A 22059-nucleotide genomic window follows, 5' to 3' on the forward strand; every position below is an offset into this window, starting at 1 on the left:
CATGATAATTCAAGTCAACCCTCACAAGTGATTCTATATAATCAAGCAGAATACGTCTGAAAATTATATGATGAAGTTCTCAAGCACAATATAGATTTGGAGAATACAATCTCTCCTTTTGGAAAGAGCTTTAAAAGACATGAGGAGTCTCATAGGTCAGACAATGCTTCTCTGGAAATCTGGGAAGAGGGTATGCAAACGAGCTCTTAGCAAGCTCTGCCTCTAATGCCACCAGATGTAAGGCAGCTATCCTATAAGTCAATGTTTAACCTTTTAAAAGGCATTGAAGCATGATTTAGATAAAAAGTAAGCCAGCACCTCATCTGCAGACAGCTGTTTCAGGACGATTGCCCCTCATCAGTGCAGAGCAGAGAGTAATGGCTTAACTGGGTTACAGTCAGGATTTGGGGAGTACCATCTCTCCTTGGCGTGAGGAGGCTTATATGCCGTACATGCTCCTCTGGAATTCTGGGAAGAAAGGGACGCAAAGGAGCTCTTAACAAGCTCTGCCTCTGATGCCACCAGATGTAAGGTAGCTATTCTATAAGTCAGTGTTCAACCCTTTATATAGGCCTTGAGACATGACATGATGGCCTAATTATTATCCAAATTATCTGGCAGCATTAGAGGCAGAGCTTGTTTAGAGCTCATTTGCATACCTTCAAGTATGGAAATGATATGAGATGTGTTTATTCGTATCAGGAACACTCTGGCATATTCATGGCCTTGTCAAGAACCTGTGCTTCTAGCGGATTTCATAGAATTAATCCAGGAGGCAAGGAGTAAATCAGTCAGTAGGCTGAAGGCTTGAATACGCTGGACTCTTCCTGGCGAACACTGGTCACTTACATGTTACTAGGAATCTCGTTAACCCCTTCTACCCCGGGCCAGTTTTTGTCCTTCTGCCCAAGCCATTTTTTGCAAATCTGATTTGTCACTTTATGTGGTAATAGCTTTGGAACACTTTTATTTATCCAAGCCATTCTGAGACTGTTTTCTCTTGGCACATTGTACTTCATGATAGTCATAAATTTGAGTTAATATATTTCACCTTTATTTATGAAAAGATTCCAAATTTACCAAACATTTAGAAAAATTCTCTGCTTTTAAAACCTCATAAAATATTTACATGATGTATATATTCCCTATATGTCTACTTTATGTTAGCATCATTTTGCAAATGTCATTTTTTTTTTTTTTTTAGGACGTTAGAAGGCTTAGAATTTTAGAATTAATTCTTAAAATTTTTAAGAAAATTTCCAAAACCCACTTTTTAAGGACCATAAATTACCCCATTGTAGAAACTTCACCCCTCAAGTTGCTCAAAACAGATTTTACAAACTTTGTTAACCCTTTAGGTGTTCAACAAGAATTAAAGGTTTACAGAAACACCCCACATGTGTTTGTAAACTGATGTAATGGCAGACGGCATGGCAGAGAAGAAAAGAAGCGCCATATGTTTTTTGAAAGGCAGATTTTGCTGAACTGGTTTTTAGATGCCATGTCCCATTTGAAGCCCCCCAATGCATCCTCACAGTAAAAACTCCCCAAAAAGTGACCCCATTTTGGAAACTAGGGGATGAGGTGCCAGTTTTATTGGTACTATTTAGTGGTACATATGATTTTTAATTGCTCTATATAAAGTTTTTTTGAGAGGCAAGGTAACCAAAAATTGGCTGTTTTGGCATCGTTTTTATTTTTTACAACATTCCTCTGACAGGGTAAATCATGTGCTATTTTTATAGTGCAGGTTGTTACGGATGCAATGATATTAAATATGTCTACTTTATTTGTTTGTTTGTTTCAGTTTTACATAATAAAGCATTTTTGAAAAAAAATTATGTTTTTGTGTCTCTATTTTCTGAACGCCTTATTTTTTAAATTTTTCGGCCGATGGTCTTGTGCAGGGGCTTGTTTTTTGCAAGAAGAGTTGACGTTTTAATTGGTACCATTCTTTTGGTACATATGATTTTTTGGATCATTCATTATTGCACTTTATTGGGCAAGGTAACCAAAAAATTGGTTGTTTTGGCACATTTTTTATTTATTTATTTTTACAGCGTTCACCTGAGGGGTTAAAGAGGACCTTTCACCGATCATGACATTGTGAACTAAGTATCATGACATATACTACAGCGGCGCCCAGGGATCTCACTGCACTTACTATTATCCCTGGGCGCCGCTCCGTTCTCTTGCTATGCCCTCCGGTATGTTCGGGGACTTGGTTATAGAGTCTGCCCTTGTTCTGCGGACGCCTCCTTCTCCTAGGCTGGCAGCGCAGAGCTCAATAGCCTGGGAGGTTTTTTTCTCCCAGGCCGCAATTGGCCAGCGCTACAGCCTAGGAGAAGGAGACGCCCGCAGAACAAGGGCAGACTCCGCCTACTATAACCAAGTCCCCAAACATACCGAAGGACATAACGGGAGAACGGAGCGGCGCCCAGGGATAATAGTAAGTGCAGTGAGATCCCTGGGCGCCGCTGTATATGTCATGATACTTAGTTCACAATGTCAGGATCGGTGAAAGGTCCATTTTAAGTCATGTGACATTTTTATAGAGCAGATTGTTACGGACGTGGCAATACCCAATATGTATACTTTTTCGTATTTAGGTTTTACACAATAATAGCATTTCTGAAACAAAAAAAAATGATGTTTTAGTGTCTCCATAGTCTGAGAGCCATAGCTTTCAAATTTTTTGACCGATTGTCTTAGGTAGGTTCTCATTTATTGCGGGATGAGGTGACGGTTTGATTGGTACTGTTTTGGGGGGCATACGCCTTTTTTAAAGCTTGGTGTTGCACTTTTTGTGATGTTAGATGCCAAAGAATTGCTTTTTTGGCACTGTTTTTTTTTTTTTTACGGTGTTCACCTCAGGGGTTAGGTCATGTGCTATTTTTATAGAGCAGATTGTTACAGACGCAGCAAAACCTAGTGTGTCTACTTTTTTTTATTTATTTCATTAACACAATAATAGCAGTTTTGAAGCAAACAAAAAAAAATCATATTTTAATGTCTCAATTGTCTGAGAGTCAGTTTTTTTTGTTTTTTTTTGACCGACTGTCTTAGGTAGGGTCTCATTTTTTGCGGGATGAGGTGACTGTTTGATTGGCACTATTTTGGGGCGCATACGTCTTTTTGATTGCTTGGTTTTGCAATTTTTGTGATGTAAGGTGGCAAAAAATAGCTTTTTTGGCACTGTTTTTTTTTTTTTTTTTTTAAGGTGTTCAGCTGAGGGGTTAGGTCATGTGCAATTTTTATAGAGCTGGTTGTTACAGACGCGGCAATACCTAATATGTATACTTTTTTTATTTATTTCACTTTAACACAATAATAGCATATTTGAAACAAAAAAATTTGGTTTTAGTGTCTCCATGTTCTGAGAGCTCTATTTTTTTTAATTTTTTTTAGCGATTTTCTTATGCAGGGGCTCATTTTTTGCGAGATGAGGTGACTGTTTTATTGGTACCATTTTGTGAACGCCTTATTTTTTTTATTTTTCTGCCGATGGTCTTGTGCAGGGGCTTGTTCTTTGCAGGAAGAGTTGACGTTTTTATTGGTACATATGATTTTTTGGATCATTCAAGGTGTTGGTTGGGGAGGAAATATAGGAAGTATAGGTGTGCTCAAACCCCGTCACGCCAAGCACAGACCACGCCGAGAACCACAGCGTTACTTGAATGAGAGAGAAAAAGGTCCAGCTTGGTTAAGAATGTTACCTTTATTTTTTAGTGCAGATAAAAGCCAGTTACAGTCCAGTCTACGCGTTTCGGATCAGAGACAGTAGCGATCCTTACTCATGACAATACACACACTAAGGAGAGGGTTGGATATATAGCGCCTCCACTATAAAACAGGTAGACACACTAACTACAAGCCCCTCCTTCAAATGAAATTGACAACATGTGCAGAAAGACATAATTGATTAAAACAAAAAAACACACACAAATCAAGGATCAGAAATTCAGTAGTGTAATATCAGATCGTGTTTCCGATTGAGTGCGCTTGGTAGAGTGGACCCCATTTTAAAAATCCAAAAAGACTCACGGTTCAAAAGCTTCTTTCTGTAATCACCACCCCTAGGTGGTGGAGTAACCCTTTCCAAGCCTTGCACAATTAAACCCTCTGTATCACCACCATGCACCGCTGAAAAATGCAGGCTAACCGCAGACACATTTCTGGCATGTGAATGAGGAATGTCAGAGATGTGCCTGCGTAGTCTAACCTTAAGACCATTGGTGGTGCAACCAATATATTGGAGGGAACAGAGAGTACACGAAATGCAGTACACCACATAAGTGGTGTTACAGTTGATGTATTGTTTGATAGAAAAACATTGATTCATGGCATAGGAAAAAACTTCCTTGCCAGGTCGCATATAAGAACAACACATACAGATTTTATGCCCATATTTATAGCTTCCAAGAAGCCGCAGCCACACTGGAGGAGCTCGCACCCTCTCAGAATACAAAGAAAGGCAGAGTCTATTACCAAGTGTGGGCGCTCTACGGGCTGAACACTAGATGCCACCCTTCACGACATTGTGCCATTGGTCATCCGTTGATAGTACAGGTAAGTGTTTTTTTTATTATATGACAGATCTGCGAATATTGTGCACTATAACTAGTGACAAAAACAGGCAGACGGGAATGTCGTGATTGGTCCGAATTCACAGAGCGACGTGTGCGATTGTGTTGAGTAAATAATAGTGATTGTCTCGATCTGGAAAGGGCTTCCTTCTGGGCGCATACTAGACTGTGCTTGGAATATTGTCTCATGGAGAGGCGGGAGGCAGCAGATCACATTTCCATGCGGCATGTCGCATCCTGAGTGCAATTTCGTCTAATACGAATGAACTCAGCCTTGGGGATCTTTTTGGCAACATGAGGTGGATGACAAGATGCTGCATGGAGAGTTGTATTACCTGTGGTTTCTTTACGAAAAGTATGGGTATTAATTAAACCAGTACACTCATCGCCCTCCAGAGACAAGTCCAGGAAAGAAATACAGGTAGTGTGTAAGTGCACAACAAATTTAAAATTGTACACATTGCAATTCAAAAACTCATCAAAGAGTGGTATGGCCGCCACATCGCCCGACCATATAAAAACAGCAGGTCGTCGATGTAGCGACCATACCACTCCAGTGAGGATGCCCAGGGATTGGTCGGGGAGAATAAAAACGCATGTTCCCACCAGGCCATATACACATTGGCCAGGGAAGGGGAGAATTTAGCTTCCATGGAGACTCCCGACAATTGTAGGAAAAACCTTTCGTTGAACATAAAAAAATTATGTTTTAATAAGAAAAAAACCACATCGCACACGTAGCTCTGGAAAGAGGATCAAAAATCCGAATATACAGCAAGAAACCAACGTAATGCCTGTATGGCTAAATCATGTGGAATGGCTGTATAGAGGGAAGCCACGTCTGCAGTAATCCATGCAAAACGTGGCTCCCACTTCAGGCTATGAAAAGCCTGTAAAACACTCCTGGTGTTTTGTAGGAAACCAGGTATTTCCTGCACCAATGGCTGCAGCAAAGAGTCAACCCAGGCTGAAAGATGTTCCTCCGAAAAAGAGCCAATGCCCGACACAATGGGGCGCATGGGGGGGGGGGGGGGGGAAGCCTCCCTTGTGTATCTTGGAGTGGAAAATAAGGATCACTGGAAATTGAACAAAAATAAAATCACTTTGACGTTGGTCAAAATAGCCATTTTGCAATCCCTTCTCCAAGAGACATTGTATTTGTTGCTGAAACAGGGGAGTAGGGTCACCTGGAAGCTCCTCATAAACAGAGGTGTCTTCTAACATCAATAAATTTTGTGATTTATAAATAGCTTTATCCAGGATGACCACTGCTCCCCCCTTATCAGCCAATTTGATGGAAATGTCGGGCATTGACTCAAGTTCGGACAGGGCTTGTCGTTCATTATATGACAAATTATTGAAGAAAGTCGCTCTAGGCGATTGCATATCCCCTTGCAAAGCAAATAGATCCGTATAAATAATTCCTGGTATCGATCCAGAGCAGGAGTACGAGAATGAATGGGATAAAACCCATGATTATAAGTAGTAAACTTATGTGCAAAATCACTGCCCGGATCGAAATCAGGAATAGTACGGGATTGCTGTAAAAAAGATAAATTGGACAATTCTTGAAAAGAAAAAGAGGACACAGGTAAATGATGAGACTCATCAAAACAAACTACATCAGTATTACACATAGGCATGGTAGGCTCGTCAGAAAAGGCTGGAGTGGAATCCTGGCAATCCGCAAAATGTTTTTTCACAGTTAGGCCCCGTGCAAATCTATTTAGATCTATAATGGTACGATATATATCGGCCTGACAAGACGGGGAGAATGAAAGACCCCTAGATAAAACATCTAGTTGTGACTGTGAAAAAACCTTTGCAGATAGATGTAAGACCTGGCTATTCATCGCATTCTCCTGTTGCGCGAATGATAACGACCTCCCTTTGAAATGTTTGCGTCCTGCACGCCGTTTTATGCCTTCTTAGTAGGGAAAATATTTCCAGCAGCAACGGACGTGTCATCCGAAACCGAGTCGGAAGATTCCGGGTCGGTGGAGCTGAAAACCACACTACTAGACTGATTCCTTCTTCGGTGAGAATGATGATGTTTCTTCATAATAGAACGTGGAGTGCAGGATTTTTGATCAGACCATATGTAGACTGACTGCGTTTTATAGTCCTGGAGATCCCGAATAAATTTTGCTTGTTTCTCGGAGATGAGACTATCCTCAAGTTTGTTCAGATTTTGTTGCAGTTTAGAGTCCAGGTCCGTGAACATCGATGTAGAGGAGAGAGGAACAATGATTTCCTGTGTGGCCTTAATTTCCTCGCGGAGTGTTGTTAGCGTTTCCTCCTCATTTTGGATAAAATATCCTGCCATTTAACAACAAAAGCATCTGAATACACTGTGATGGGTTTTTTCTTTAAGCGAAGTCCACGAGGTATCATGGAACGATCCACATATTTCTTTAGAGTAGTAAGGTCCCACCAAGTTCTCATTTCCTTCACCAGCAGCCTTTCCAAAGAAGCCATATGGATTTTTAGATCCAAAGAATCTTGAGCAGATTTATCGACCATATTAAATATAGCATCCATTTTAGATAATCTCTCATCACAGTTATCGATTTCACGCAGTGAGGAGTGTAACATGTTTCTGACTCAAAAAATATCTAAGTATGCACTGGTAACAAAAAGGCTAGATACAGGGGAGCATCACCTGGGTTCACATGCACAGGTAAGCAGAGAGGAAGTATAGGTGTGCTCAAACCCCGTCACACCAAGCATGGACCACGCAGAGAACCACAGCGTTACTTGAATGAGAGAGAAAAAGGTCCAGCTTGGTTAAAAATGTTACCTTTATTTCAGCCCGTAGAGCGCCCACACTTGGTAATAGACTCTGCCCCGCTTTGTATTCTGAGAGGGTGCGAGCTCCTCCAGTGTGGCTGCGGTTTCTTGGAAGCTATAAATGTGGGCATAAAATCTGTACCTGTTTTGTACGTGTTGTTCTTATATGCGACCTGGCAAGGAAGTTTTTTCCTATGCCATGAATCAATGTTTTTCTATCAAACAATACATCAATTGTAACACCACTTATGTGGTGTACTGCATTTCGTGTACTCTCTGTTCCCTCCAATATATTGGTTGCACCACCAACGGTCTTAAGGTTAGACTACGCAGGCACATCTCTGACATTCCTTATTCACATGCCAGAAATGTGTCTGCGGTTAGCCTGCATTTTTCAGTGGTGCATGGTGGCAATACAGAGGGTTTAATAGTGCAGGGCTTGGAAAGGGTTACTCCACCACCTAGGGGTGGTGATTACAGAAAGATTCTTTTGAACCGTGAGTCTTTTTGGATTTTTAAAATGGGGTCCACTCTACCAAGCGGACTCAATCGGAAACACTATCTGATATTACACTACTGAATTTCTGATCCATGACTTGTGTGTGTTTTTTGTTTTAATCAATTATGTCTTACTGCACATGTTGTCAATTTCATTTGAAGGAGGGGCTTGTAGTTAGTGTGTCCACCTGTTTTATAGTGGAGGCGCTATATATCCAACCCTCTCCTTAGTGTGTGTATTGTCATGAGTAAGGATCGCTACTGTCTCTGATCCGAAACGCGTAGACTGGACTGTAACTGGCTTTTATCTGCACTGAAAAATAAAGGTAACATTTTTAACCAAGCTGGACCTTTTTCTCTCTCATTTTGTGGAACATAGGTTCCCGTTTGTGGTCTGAATTAAAACGTAACATTTATTTGTTTTAATTTAAGAAAGTGTCAAACAGTAAGAAAAAAATGAAAAATTATTTAAAATGAGATACGGCTGGGCTCTGTGGCTAGGATACTATATCAATTCCTACTAATCCTCCAATTGGAGTACTGTGTTTCAAGTGTACTGGTGTAGGGGGCAGCCTAAGAGATATTGTGCATACCTCCCAAGCTACAGTGTGAAACTTCTTAATTGGGATACACTATTGCAGCGAACGTTTGCCCCTATATGTTGTCTGTCAATAGTAGGTATTATTTAAAGCCCTCAACTTTCAGGCTACCTGCCCCTTTTCTGTTGGGATCTTAACTACATTTCCCTATACTTTGTAATTAGAGGGGGCTGTTGTCCGGTGCATGCATTCCTATCCCTATGCTTACTGCTCTTCCACTATGAGTTCTTTACCCTGTCGCCTGTGTCCGCATGCTATGCATCTGCAGTGCACAAAGATGCGGACACATCACAGCACAGCCGTACTATTTAAAAACTAAATTGCAGCTCCCGCGCTGTATGCTAATTACTACTGTTGGAACACACGGCAGGAGACATCAGCTTCTCTCCCTGGGCTTTCCTTCTCCCTGGCTGTAGCGCTATCCAATCACTGCGCACAGCGTCACTGCTAGGGAGAAAAAAAAATAACTCACCTTCTCTCTGGCATTGACGCTCTGCGCACGTGATTGGACAGCGCTACAGCCAGGGAGAAGGAACACACAGGGAGAGAAGCTGATGTCTCCTCCCTGGTGTTCCGATAATAGTAATTAGCATACAGCGCGGGAGACAGTAATGGGGGTCACAGCGGGCGAACGGAGCGGCACCCAGATATAATAGTAAGTGCAGGGAGATCCCTGGGCGCCGCTCTACATGTCCTGCTACTTAGTTAATTAAGTAGGGACCCAGGAGGTGGGTGCGGCACCTGAGGGGTTAACTGCCGCTAATCGCAGCTCCCTGTCAGAGGTCAGGTGCTGGCTATGTGATTCTGCCGCACCCGCCTCCTGTATCTGTATTAAAGGTTAATTATCATTGGTGGCACAGTGCACCCCCCAGTATTAAAAACATTAGTGGCGCAGTGCACCCCCCAGTATTAAAATCATTGGTGGCAGTGGCTACAGGGTCACCTCCCCTCCTCCTCATTGGTGGCAGTGGTAGCTTCTGATTGGAGCCCCAGCAGTGTAATCCTGGGGCTCTGATCGGTTACCATGGCAGCCAGGATGCTACTGAAGCTCTGGCTGCCATGGTAATCTCCCTGCTGCTGTGTGTACTATGCAGAGGGCAGCAAGGACAGTGTCAAGTCCAATTAACCCTAATAGAGCTCTATCAGGGTGAATAGGACAAGGGATGAAAAGATCCCAGGTTTTAGTATAAATCACCCCCTTTACCAATTTTAGATATAAAATATATAAACAAATAAATATATTTCTGAAAAGCCCAAACTATATTAAAATATCAAAAACATTTACTATGTGGTGAGCGCCGTAACAGAAAAACAAAACCCTAAGCCCCGCCCCAGAACCCCCGCCCTCTTCCCCCCCACCCGGTCCTTGGGTAAATTGTCTTGCATGAAACTGGTCTTTGGTGCAAAAAAAGTTGGGGACCACTGCTGTACAAGATTAGTGAAACAAATAGGGTCCATAAATAATAGATTTGTCTGACTAAAACAGTTGAAGTGCTTTTGGAAAGTCTTCAGACCCTTTTATTATTTCAAATTTTATGTTGCCGCCTTGTGCTAAAATTATAAAAATAAATTAGGTTTTCCCCCATCATTCTGCACTCAATATCACAAAATGAGAATGATCCAAATCATTGCTAACTAATTGAAAAATGACATTAGTATTCAGACCTTTGGTATCGATTACAGCCTCCCATCTTGGGTGTGATGCCAAAAGATTTGCACACCTGGATTTGAGGATTTTCTGCCATTCTTCTCTGCAGATCCTTACAAGCTCTGTCAGATTGGATGGGGACAATCAGTGACATTAGCCACTCCTGTGTCTTGGCCAAGTGCTTAGGGTCATTGTCAGTCTGAGGTCCAGAGCACTTTGGATCAGGTTTTCATTAAGAATATCTCTGTACTTTGCTCCATTTAGCTTTTCCTCAACTGTGACAAGTCTCCCTGCCAGAACCACAGAAAAACACCCCACAGCATGCCACAACTTTGCGTCAGGGATGGTAAGGATGGTATTGGGGAGTGCCTGGTTTCCTCCAAACATAACAATTAGAATTGAGAGCAAAAAGTTAAATCTTGGTTTCATCAGACCAGAATATCTTCTTTCTCAAATCCTGAAAGTCCTTTAGGTGTTTTTTTTTTGGTTGCAAATTTGCATGTATCTTTTACTGAGGAGTGAAAAAAATGCTCCTTTCTGACTACTCTGCCTTAATGGCCAGATTGGAGAAAAATATTGCAGTGATTGTTGACTTTCTGTAAGTTTCGCCCATCTGCACACAGGATCTTTGGAGCTCAACCAAACAAAATGACCACTGAGTTCTTGGTAACCTCTCTTACTACCCCCCCCCCCCCCCAATGTGCTCCTGTGAACCTTCAGTGCAACAGAAATGCTTCTGTGTCTGTCTTCAAATCTGTAACTCTACAGGCAGTTCTTTCCTTCTCATGACTTGGTTTTTGCATGGGTATGCATTGTCAGCTGTGAGACCTTATATAGATAGGGGTGTGTCTTTCCAAATGATATTTAATCAACTGAATTTACCACAAGTGGACTCCAATCAAGGTGTAGAAACATCTCAAAAATGATCACGAGAAATTGGAGGCCCCCTGAGCTACATTTCAAGTGTCATAGAAAATGGTCTGAATACTTACAGTGGATATAAAAAGTCTACACACCCCTGTTAAAATGTCAGGTTTCTGAGATGTAAAAAATGAGACAAAGATAAATCATTTCATAACTTTTTCCACCTTTAATGTGACCTATAAACTGTACAACTCAATTGAAAAACAAACTGAAATCTTTTAGCTAGAGGGAAGAAAAAATCTAAAAATAAAATAATATGGTTGCATAAGTGTGCACACCCTTAAACTAATACTTTGTTACCCAGTCTTCTTTGGGTATGAGTCTATCAGCATGGCACATTTTGACTTGGCAAAGATTTGCCCACTCTTCTTTGCAAAAACACTCCAAATCTGTCAGATTGCGAGGGCATCTCCTGTGCACAGCCCTCTTCAGATCACCCCACAGATTTTCTTTTTTTAAATCAGATGTTTCTTTATTAACATTTTTCAGTCTTATTTTATCACATTAACATGATATTTTGTAGACCACAGATGTATACATTATCTGTCATATATAATATATAATATATACATTATATTACACATATCTACATAAGACATGGCATAAATCCACATATAAACTCCGGTATCAAAAGTATTTTCAATGTGAGTACAATTATCCATCCTAAACAAATAAACCCATACCTCCCCCCCCCCTCCCTAATCCCTTTAAGGCAGGACACACTCTTAAAACATCTTCCTTAGTCATCACCCTCGGGGTGTCGGCACCACATTACTCCTAAATAGGCCATCCACCATCATCTAATTCCAATCAGCGATGTTTCATATAACATCACAGTCCATCATCAATCTTCCCATACAGCCACATTCCAATTCCAGGTAACCCCCTCACTATCAGGCTTCTATAAATGCACCACACACCTACTACCATCCGATATTCCATATATATCATCCATTCTCACTGCATTCACCTTGTCATAGAAAAAGTCCTTGTAAGTGCCAGCCAGGAGCTACAGCACCCAGAATTATCAATCCAGCTGCCCCAGATTGCTTCGAATTTGGACAGACACTTCCTTTTTTGATATACTCCTCTTTCTAAGCGAATCACAGTATTTAATCTAGCAACATATTCTGATATATCAGGAGGTATGGGCTGGATCCACTTTGCTGCCAATGTTTTCCTAGCTTGATATAGCATTCTCCCTATTCCAGTAATTATAACAGACTGTAAATTATCATCTGGTACCAGGCCTAATACACACAGTTTGGGATCCAACTTAAAACTAGCACTATATACTTTGTTCACCAGATGTAGTATTGCCTTCCAATAAGATGACAGTGAAGAACATGACCACATCATGTGCAATAGGTCAGCTTCATCACTTCCACACTTCGGACAGGCTGGACTATCTCTGTAGAATATTTTATGCAAGAACACTGGGGTCTTATATACCCTATGTATTAAATATAGATGGGATAACCGTGCTGCCTCACTAAGGGATAAAATAGGGGTAAGTTCCACCACCTCAGTCCACTGCTCATCCGTGAGTACCCCTAGATCTTTTTCCCACTGACGTCTACTTGTTAATGGATACCCCTTAAGAAAGTCCTCTAAAAGGGCCTGATACACCATGGAGATTGCTCCCTTCACTGAACCAGCTGCAATCACCATATTCAATGTCTGGCTTGACATAAATGTCATTGGGGCTATCTTAGATTGAGCTTCTAAAGCATGTCTAAGTTGTAAGTACCGATAGAACTGTGAAGAAGGCAGCCCATATTCAGAGCACAATTGTTGGTATTGTTTTAAAGTTCCTTTAAAATAAATATGGCTCAGATTCCACACCCCTTTTTTATTCCACTGGGAGAATCCATTCAGGTTTTCCAATTCCTGAAGTGCGGGGTTATGCCATAAAGGCGAGATGTTCATCAGCCCTGTTATCCCTAAAATACTCTTTGCCTTATTCCATACTTTCCTCATAAGAATCAAGGTCGGAATATTTCCCATTTCTCCTTTTATTTCTCCTTCAATGGCTACCAGCGGGGGAGACCTATTTGCAGCCCACTTTATCAGCTGACCACTCTTCCCTCCCATGTCATCTATTACCCCCCACCCTTTAAAATGTTGGAGTTGAGCCGACAGAAAATAAAGCATAGGATTAGGCAAAGCCAGACCACCGGCTTCTTTATTCCTCTGCAGAATTTCATATCTTATTCTTCCTCTGTTATTTTTCCAAATAAAAAACCGGAACAGCTGCTGTATTTTATGGAAGAAATGCACTGGGATCCATATGGGGGAATTATGCAAAATGTAAAGCAACTGAGGCATGAATATCATTTTAAGCAAATTGCCCCTACCGATCATAGAGAGAGGCAATTTATGCCAAACAACAACCTTGCTTCTAAACCTCCCTAACAAGGGTATTAAATTGCTAGGAATATAATCTGCAGGGTTCATTGACACAGTCACTCCAAGATATTTAAAGGATTGCTCCACCTTGAGTTCAGAGAAAGTAGCATGAGTGGTATGCATTCGAGAAGATACCGGGAGAATTACTGACTTATCCCAGTTTATGCGAAGTCCAGACTGATCACCAAACTGCGATATTATAGAGATTATGGAGTCTATGGAGTCCACCAGATTACCTACATAAATTAGCATGTCATCTGCGTATAAAGATACGCGCTCCTCACTAGAGCCCCTCCCTAGCCCTCTCATCAGTGGAGTAGATCGTAAAAGGCACGCCAATGGCTCAATCGCTATTGCAAATAGCAAGGGAGACAGCGGGCAACCCTGTCTCGTCCCCCTCTCCAATGCAACTGAGGGTGATAATTGACCGTTCACTCTAATTCTGGCTCTGGGCTCACTGTACAGAAGCTTAACCCATTTTAGAAAACTTATTCCAAAGCCCATCTTAGTCATGACCGCCCACAAATACTCCCACTCAACGCTGTCAAAAGCTTTGGCAGCGTCAAGTGAGATCACAGCAGCTTCACTATCCTGACCTTCCCTCCCCTCCAACTGCAGGTTTATGAACAAGCGCCTAAGATTCAATGCCGTGGATTTTCCAGGCATGAACCCAGATTGATCATCATGAATAATAGACTGAATGACCCTAGACAAACGATTAGCCAAGACTTTGGCCAGAATTTTCACATCCACCGTTAGGAGTGAGATGGGCCTATATGAATCTACGAGCGAAGGATCTTTTCCCGGCTTGGGTATCACTACAACTATGGCTTCTCTCATGGAAAATGGCAATTTACCTTTGCAGTATGCATCTTTAAAAACCGTTAATAAATGTGGAAGTAATATCTCCCCATGCCTTTTATAAAATTCCCCAGGAAGACCATCTGCACCGGGTGCTTTTTCATTGGGCATAGAATTCAGGGCCATCTCCAGTTCTTCCAGAGTTATATCCTCCTCAAGAAGTGAGCTATTCTCCATAGATAAGGTAGGGATACTAATTCTTTCAAGATAACCAGCTCTATCAGAAGTAGTGGTGACCAGTCTGGACCTATATACCTCTCCAAAGTGGGCATAAAATTCTCCCAGAATATTCTCATCTCCTCTTATTAGTTGTCCATCTATTCTTCTAAGCGAGGCTATGCAGGAGGGACCATTCTGTGCTTTAGTTATTGTAGCCAGCAGATGCCCCACACTTTCCCCTTCAGCAAAGTACCTCTGGGCCATAAAAAGACGTTTATCATCTGCTCTAGTCTGTATATGTTCCCTCAAAAGCTTCTGAGCTTCCTTCCATTGTGCTTCATTAGACAACGTGGGTTGTGCTATATACCTTGTTTCCAGCTGTGTAACTGTATCTGATAGCTCCCTGTCCAGAAGACGACTCTTAGTTTTCCTAACACTAATGCGCTTAATGTATAGACCTCTCACGAACGCCTTCAGGGTGTCCCAAACCACCGCCCCTGAAGTCGAGCCTACAGGGAGTGCAGAATTATTAGGCAAGTTGTATTTTTGAGGATTAATTTTATTATTGAACAACAACCATGTTCTCAATGAACCCAAAAAACTCATTAATATCAAAGCTGAATATTTTTGGAAGTAGTTTTTAGTTTGTTTTTAGTTTTAGCTATTTTAGGGGGATATCTGTGTGTGCAGGTGATTATTACTGTGCATAATTATTAGGCAACTTAACAAAAAACAAATATATACCCATTTCAATTATTTATTTTTACCAGTGAAACCAATATAACATCTCAACATTCACAAATATACATTTCTGACATTCAAAAACAAAACAAAAACAAATCAGTGACCAATATAGCCACCTTTCTTTGCAAGGACACTCAAAAGCCTGCCATCCATGGATTCTGTCAGTGTTTTGATCTGTTCACCATCAACATTGCGTGCAGCAGCAACCACAGCCTCCCAAACACTGTTCAGAGAGGTGTACTGTTTTCTCTCCTTGTAAATCTCACATTTGATGATGGACCACAGGTTCTCAATGGGGTTCAGATCAGGTGAACAAGGAGGCCATGTCATTAGATTTTCTTCTTTTATACCCTTTCTTGCCAGCCACGCTGTGGAGTACTTGGACGCGTGTGATGGAGCATTGTCCTGTATGAAAATCATGTTTTTCTTGAAGGATGCAGACTTCTTCCTGTACCACTGCTTGAAGAAGGTGTCTTCCAGAAACTGGCAGTAGGACTGGGAGTTGAGCTTGACTCAATCCTCAACCCGAAAAAGGCCCCACAAGCTCATCTTTGATGATACCAGCCCAAACCAGTACTCCACCTCCACCTTGCTGGCGTCTGAGTCGGACTGGAGCTCTCTGCCCTTTACCAATCCAGCCACGGGCCCATCCATCTGGCCCATCAAGACTCACTCTCATTTCATCAGTCCATAAAACCTTAGAAAAATCAGTCTTGAGATATTTCTTGGCCCAGTCTTGACGTTTCAGCTTGTGTGTCTTGTTCAGTGGTGGTCGTCTTTCAGCCTTTCTTACCTTGGCCATGTCTCTGAGTATTGCACACCTTGTGCTTTTGGGCACTCCAGTGATGTTGCAGCTCTGAAATATGGCCAAACTGGTGGCAAGTGGCATCTTGGCAGCTGCACGCTTGACTTTTCTCAGTTCATGGGCAGTTTTTTTGCGCCTTGGTTTTTCCACACGCTTCTTGCGACCCTGTTGACTATTTTGAATGAAACGCTTGATTGTTCGATGATTACGCTTCAGAAGCTTTGCAATTTTAAGAGTGCTGCATCCCTCTGCAAGATATCTCACTATTTTTGACTTTTCTGAGCCTGTCAAGTCCTTCTTTTGACCCATTTTGCCAAAGAAAAGGAAGTTGCCTAATAATTATGCACACCTAATATAGGGTGTTGATGTCATTAGACCACACCCCTTCTCATTACAGAGATGCACATCACCTAATATGCTTAATTGGTAGTAGGCTTTCGAGCCTATACAGCTTGGAGTAAGACAACATGCATAAAGAGGATGATGTGGTCAAAATACTCATTTGCCTAATAATTCTGCACGCAGTGTATATTAATAGATAAAAAATCTGTGATAGCTTTAGATATATCAGTTCCTGTATCCACTATTGATAGCCAGAATGGGTTTAATCGCCAGATGGGTCTAGGAGCACATATGTGCCTCCCCACCTCCAGTGTAATCAACAGTGGAGAATGATCAGAAAGGCTACGTGGCAGATATAAAATCTCTTTTGTTAGGGCTACCAATGATGAGGATCCTATTGCCAAATCTATTCTGGACAGGGAGCTATGTGATGCTGAGTAACATGAATACTGACGCCGATCAGGATATTTGGTCCTCCATATATCACACAGGTCTATCTCCCCTATCAGTTTCGCCAGAGAGGTAGGAGCAGCAGTGTATGTTCCCGACCCATTATGGAATTTATCCAAAAAACCATTAAGATAAGTATTAAAGTCACCTACAATTAATATAGGAACTAACGGAAATTTAGAAGTAAAGGTAATAACCATCTTCATAATTTCAGCCGAATATGGAGGGGGAACATACACCGCCACTAAAATAATCCTAAACTGAAAAATACAGCAGTCTATGCATATAAATCTCCCATCATCATCAACATACGATTCCTGAGCATTAAACGGAATAGCTTTATGCACTAAAATGCTAATCCCTCTAGCATGTGTGGAGTATGTAGAGTGAAATTCACACCCCACCCATGCTTTATGTGCTAGGTGTGTCTTATCAGCAGTCAGGTGGGTCTCAGATAAGCATACAATAGCTGGCTGTATATCCTTTATAGCATGGAAAATAGCTGAACGCTTAGATGCCAAAGACATTCCTCTCACATTCCATGCACAAATATTAACGGAAGATATCATGGTATCTCATAAGCAAATGCAGAGTGTGGTGCCGACAACCCCAAGCAAACCTGCCCCTAGTAGTAATACTGAAAATATATCCTACCTTAACTCTCCCCCCTCCCAACTGTCCCCAAACTACCCTAAACATTCTGTCAGTCATGAACCCAATAAACAGGGGTACACCATAGACATTGAAAGTGAACCTAACCGTCATGGGTTAACACTAAAGGCACAGATGAAAAAAATAAGTGCTTAGCTTATACCAGCGCTACACCCTGGATGCGCCAGTGTGTTGGCTCACCCAACCTCCCCCCCAACCACATATTAACCCATACAGTGTAAAACCGAACCAGTGAAAAACCAGCATATAAAACCTTCCTTTTTAGAAAAGCATTAGATAACTCAATACTATTTCTAGCATTACTGTGTGTCAAATAAAAGACACTAGAAAAAACAAAAACAGTTCCATTGTAGATGTCACCATCTCATCAGGTATTATTGTCACGCCGATCATTTTCATGAGTGTCCAGCCACTGGCTTGCCTGTAACGGATCCTCAAACATATGTGTGGATCCATTCGCCACCACCCGAAGCTTTGCCGGATACAACATGGAATAAGGCCACTGCAATGATCTCAATCTCTTCTTTACTGCCAAAAATTTCGCTCTCCTCTTCTGTATTTCTGCAGAAAAGTCCGGGAACATTAGAACTCGGCTATCGCCAATTTGAATATCAGGGTTATCCCTGGCTGCTTTGAGTATGGCATCCCGGTCTCTATAATGTAGGACCTTAATCAGGAGAGGTCTTGGAGGCGCCCCCGGAGGTGGCGGGCGAAATGGCACCCGATGTGCACGTTCTATTGCAAAGAGTGGGGATAACTTTTCTTTCCCAATTATGTCCACCAGCCACTTTTCCATAAATGAGACAGGGTCTGAGCCCTCAGTGCGCTCCGGTATTCCAATAAACCGCACATTATTCCGTCTTAGACGGTTTTCCATATTATCAGATTTGGATATGAGTAGGGATACGTTAAGTATAACACGTTGCAAGTCCCTCTTAACAGGCGGTAGCTGATCCTCCATGTCGCTAACGCGACCCTCCAACTCTCCCACTCTTTTTTTAAACTGCCGCATATCTTGCCTTATCAGCAAAACTTCCTCCTTAAGGCCTCCCATATTGGTATTTAGGGACGTGAGGGCTGTGCTGCATTGTGCCACCATCTTATATACGTCCGCTATAGTGGGTTCAGAAATGGGCGCCGCTTCTGGCGGCAACTCAGGACCCACCTTCAGCTTTGTCACCAATGCATATGAGGCCTGTTCCACGAACTCCTCTCCTCCAGTCTCATCGGACATCTGAGCATCAGGCTCCGGATCAGCTACTGCAGCTGCTGGGGTACGGGCAAACTTCCCCAGCTTCGCCGCCACATCAGAGAACTTAGCATTCTGCCCGGCGCCATTTTGTTTAGCCGACGTGTCTGTGCTGCCGTCCTTACTCTCCTTCTCCCTCTGCTTTTGGCGGGTCATATCGAGCCCGGAGTAAACCCCAGCGTTCAGGGAGGCTTCCAGTCACGATCGGTCTCCTCTGAGGTCAGGTAGGAAGCGGGTGAGCGATTATATACAGGATACTATCCAGGAGCTCAGCGCCATGCGTCTTTCTACATCGGCGGTTAGGCCACGCCCACCCCACAGATTTTCAATCGGATTCAGGTCTGGGCTCTGGCTGGGCCATTCCATAACTTTAATCTTCTTCTAGTGAAGCCATTCCTTTGTTGATTTGGATGTATGCTTTGGGTTGTTGTCATGCTGAAAGATGAAGTTCCTCTTCATGTTCAGCTTTCTAGCAGAAGCCTGAAGGTTTTGTGCCAATATTGACTGGTATTTGGAACTGTTCATAATTCCCTCTAGCTTAACTAAGGCCCCAGTTCCAGCTGAAGAAAAACAGCCCCAAAGCATGATGCTGCCACCACCATGCTTCACTGTGGGGATGGTGTTCTTTTGGTGATGTGCAGTGTTGTTTTTGCGCCAAACATATCTTTTGGAATTATGGCCAAAAAGTTCAACCTTGGTTTCATCAGACCAGAACACCTTTTCCCTTTTTCTTTTTGTGCTTTTGAGAGACTTCAGATGTGTTTTTGCTAAATGTAGCCTGGGTTGGATGTTTTTCTTCGTAAGAAAAGGCTTTCGTCTTGCCACTCTACCCCATAGCCCTGACATGAAGAATATGGGAGATTGTTGTCACATGTACCACACAGCCAGTACTTGCCAGATATTCCTGCAGATCCTTTAATGTTGCTGTAGGCCTCTTGGTAGCCTCCCAGGCCAGTTTTCTTTTCGTATTTTCATCAATTTTGGAGGGACGTCCAGTTCTTGGTAATGTCACTGTTGTCCCATATATTCTCCACTTGATGATGACTGTCTTCACTGTGTTCCATGGTATATCTAATGCCTTGGAAATTCTTTTGTACCCTTTTCCTGACTGATACCTTTTAACAATGAGATCCCTCTGATGGATGAGATCCCTCTGATGTTTTGGAAGCTCTCTGTGGACCATGGCTTTTGCTGTGGGATGCGACTAATAAGATTTCAGGAAAGGCCAACTAGAGCAGCTGAACTTTATTTGGGGTTAATCATAGGCACTTTAAATTATGGCACTTTAAACATGATTTTGAATGTGATTGCTTAATTCTGAACACAGCTATATCCCCAGTTATAAGAGGGTGTGCACACTTAACGCAAGCACATTATTTTAATATTTTTTTTGTTTTCTTACCTCCACCTAAAAGATTTCAGTTTGTTTTTCAATTGAGTGCTACAGTTTATAGGTCACATTAAAGGTGGAAAAAGTTCTGAAATGATTTATCTTTGTCTCATTTTTTTACATCACAGAAACCTGACATTTTAACAGGGGTGTGTAGACTTTTTAAATTCACTGTATGTCCATGTGAAATATTAGTTTTTCCTTTTTAATAAATTTGCAAAAACTGTCTAAAATTCTGTTTTCACTTTCTCATTATGGAGAATTAAGTGCAGACTGATCAGGTGAATTTTTACATTTTTTATTTTACCACATGGCCGAACATAAAATGTGAAAAAAGTGAAAGGCTCTGAAGACTTTCCGAATGCATTGTATATAGTCATAAACAATGATATATTGCAAATAAATATACCAAAAAATAAGAATTCACAGTAAATTCCTACCTGTGTGTGGAGGGTGCCTTTCCGGCAAAATGAGATGTTGGAAATTTATTATGCACACAGCTTCAGCTCCTAGCCATCGATCAGAAACGGCTCTGATATAGTATTGGGAGGGTAAAGGTTCAAAGATGGGAATCGTAAACACAAGAAATTGCTCTTCTTTTATGACCACCTGTAGATTTGAAGAAACGTTATAGAGACTGTCCTGACAATCCACTCTCCTGATTGGTGGGGTCTGACACCTGGCACCCTCTCCAATCAGCTGGTTGAAGGGAAAGCCACGCTCCATGCAAGCACTGCCTTCTATTTATTTACCCGCTTGCCGTCAACTGGTGTAATTACAAGCTGTCCTATTCACTTCTATAGGATGGCTCGTTCATATACACTTGAATAGGAACGATCCGTCCCATTAAAATGAATGGGACGGCTTGTAGTTACACATACTCACTGCTGCGCTGGCGAGCAGGTCAACAAACATGCGCATGTGAGCGCAGCCTTCTCTTCAAACAGCTGTTCTGTGAGGGTGTAGGGTGTCAGACCCCCACCGATCTGATATTGATGACCTATCGAGTGTAAGTCATCAATATAAAAATCCTGGAAAACCCCTTTAAATACATAGAAGGTGCTATCCCCATAACATATGGAAATCAATAAGGCCTACAGTTCAGAAATGTTTTATGCACACGGCAAAGCAAAGGAAGCCACAGTCATAAAGCTGGATCGAATAGTAAAGCATTATACCTGTTTCTTTTGAAGATGAAAATATTCTGAATGATAAATATGGTCATTAGTGGGATCTTCAACCCAAATCCACCAAGGTTCTCCAACAGATCCATGCACCTGAAGAACAGAACATATAATTGAAGTGTTAAGAAAAAAGTTGCCCAAATGATCTAAACTCCTGGTGTATGGGCTAATGGCTATAAGATGATAATGATAACGCATAATTTCAATAATTTGGTTCATCTGAAGCTTGAAGTAAAAGACCATCCCTAAACACCATTTTTTGAAGTTTGATTTCTTAATATACCATCATAGTGGATGGAAATCCGTTTTTGTTAGCAGCATGCTGCCCTATGTAAACTGGAGATGTGCTGCCAACAATATACAAACTTGAGACAAATATTTGTATTCATGCATATATGTCCCTATACCGTAGAATGATTGCTATAGTTAAAGGGATTGTCCAAGTCTTTGTCGATCAGCTGTTTTAAGAGTAATTCCTAGGCCAGTGACATCACATTCATCGGTCACGTGGCCTAGGTGCAGCTCAGTTTCCTTTAAGTGAATGAGACTGAGCTGCAATACCAAGTACTGCTCTCACCGAAGCCTCTTAAAGGGGCTGATTGGAGGGGGTGCTGGGTGTTGGACTGCCACCAATCACATACTGATAAATTATTCTGAGGATAGTTTATCAGTATTAAACACTGTGATTAGCCCATTAAGTGGACTTAACCAGTGCAAATTGACATGCTGTATGGGGAAAATGGTGTGCT

At 41.8% G+C, this 22059-nt stretch overlaps 1 protein-coding gene across 1 annotated transcript in view; it reads right to left on the reverse strand.

Moving 5' to 3' along the window:
* The window catches only part of ASCC3 (activating signal cointegrator 1 complex subunit 3), a 742201-nt gene that overhangs the window by 163029 nt on the left and 557113 nt on the right, over window positions 1–22059 (reverse strand). The window contains exons 23-24 of the mRNA XM_040428803.1: window positions 21305–21403; window positions 20567–20735 (exon numbers count right to left, since the gene is read on the reverse strand). Coding sequence (XP_040284737.1) covers window positions 20567–20735; window positions 21305–21403 — 268 coding nt within the window. The remainder of the gene's footprint in view (window positions 1–20566; window positions 20736–21304; window positions 21404–22059) is intronic.

This window comes from Bufo bufo, chromosome 4, assembly GCF_905171765.1.
Source record: "Bufo bufo chromosome 4, aBufBuf1.1, whole genome shotgun sequence".
In the NCBI taxonomy this organism is placed as follows: Eukaryota; Metazoa; Chordata; class Amphibia; order Anura; family Bufonidae; genus Bufo; species Bufo bufo.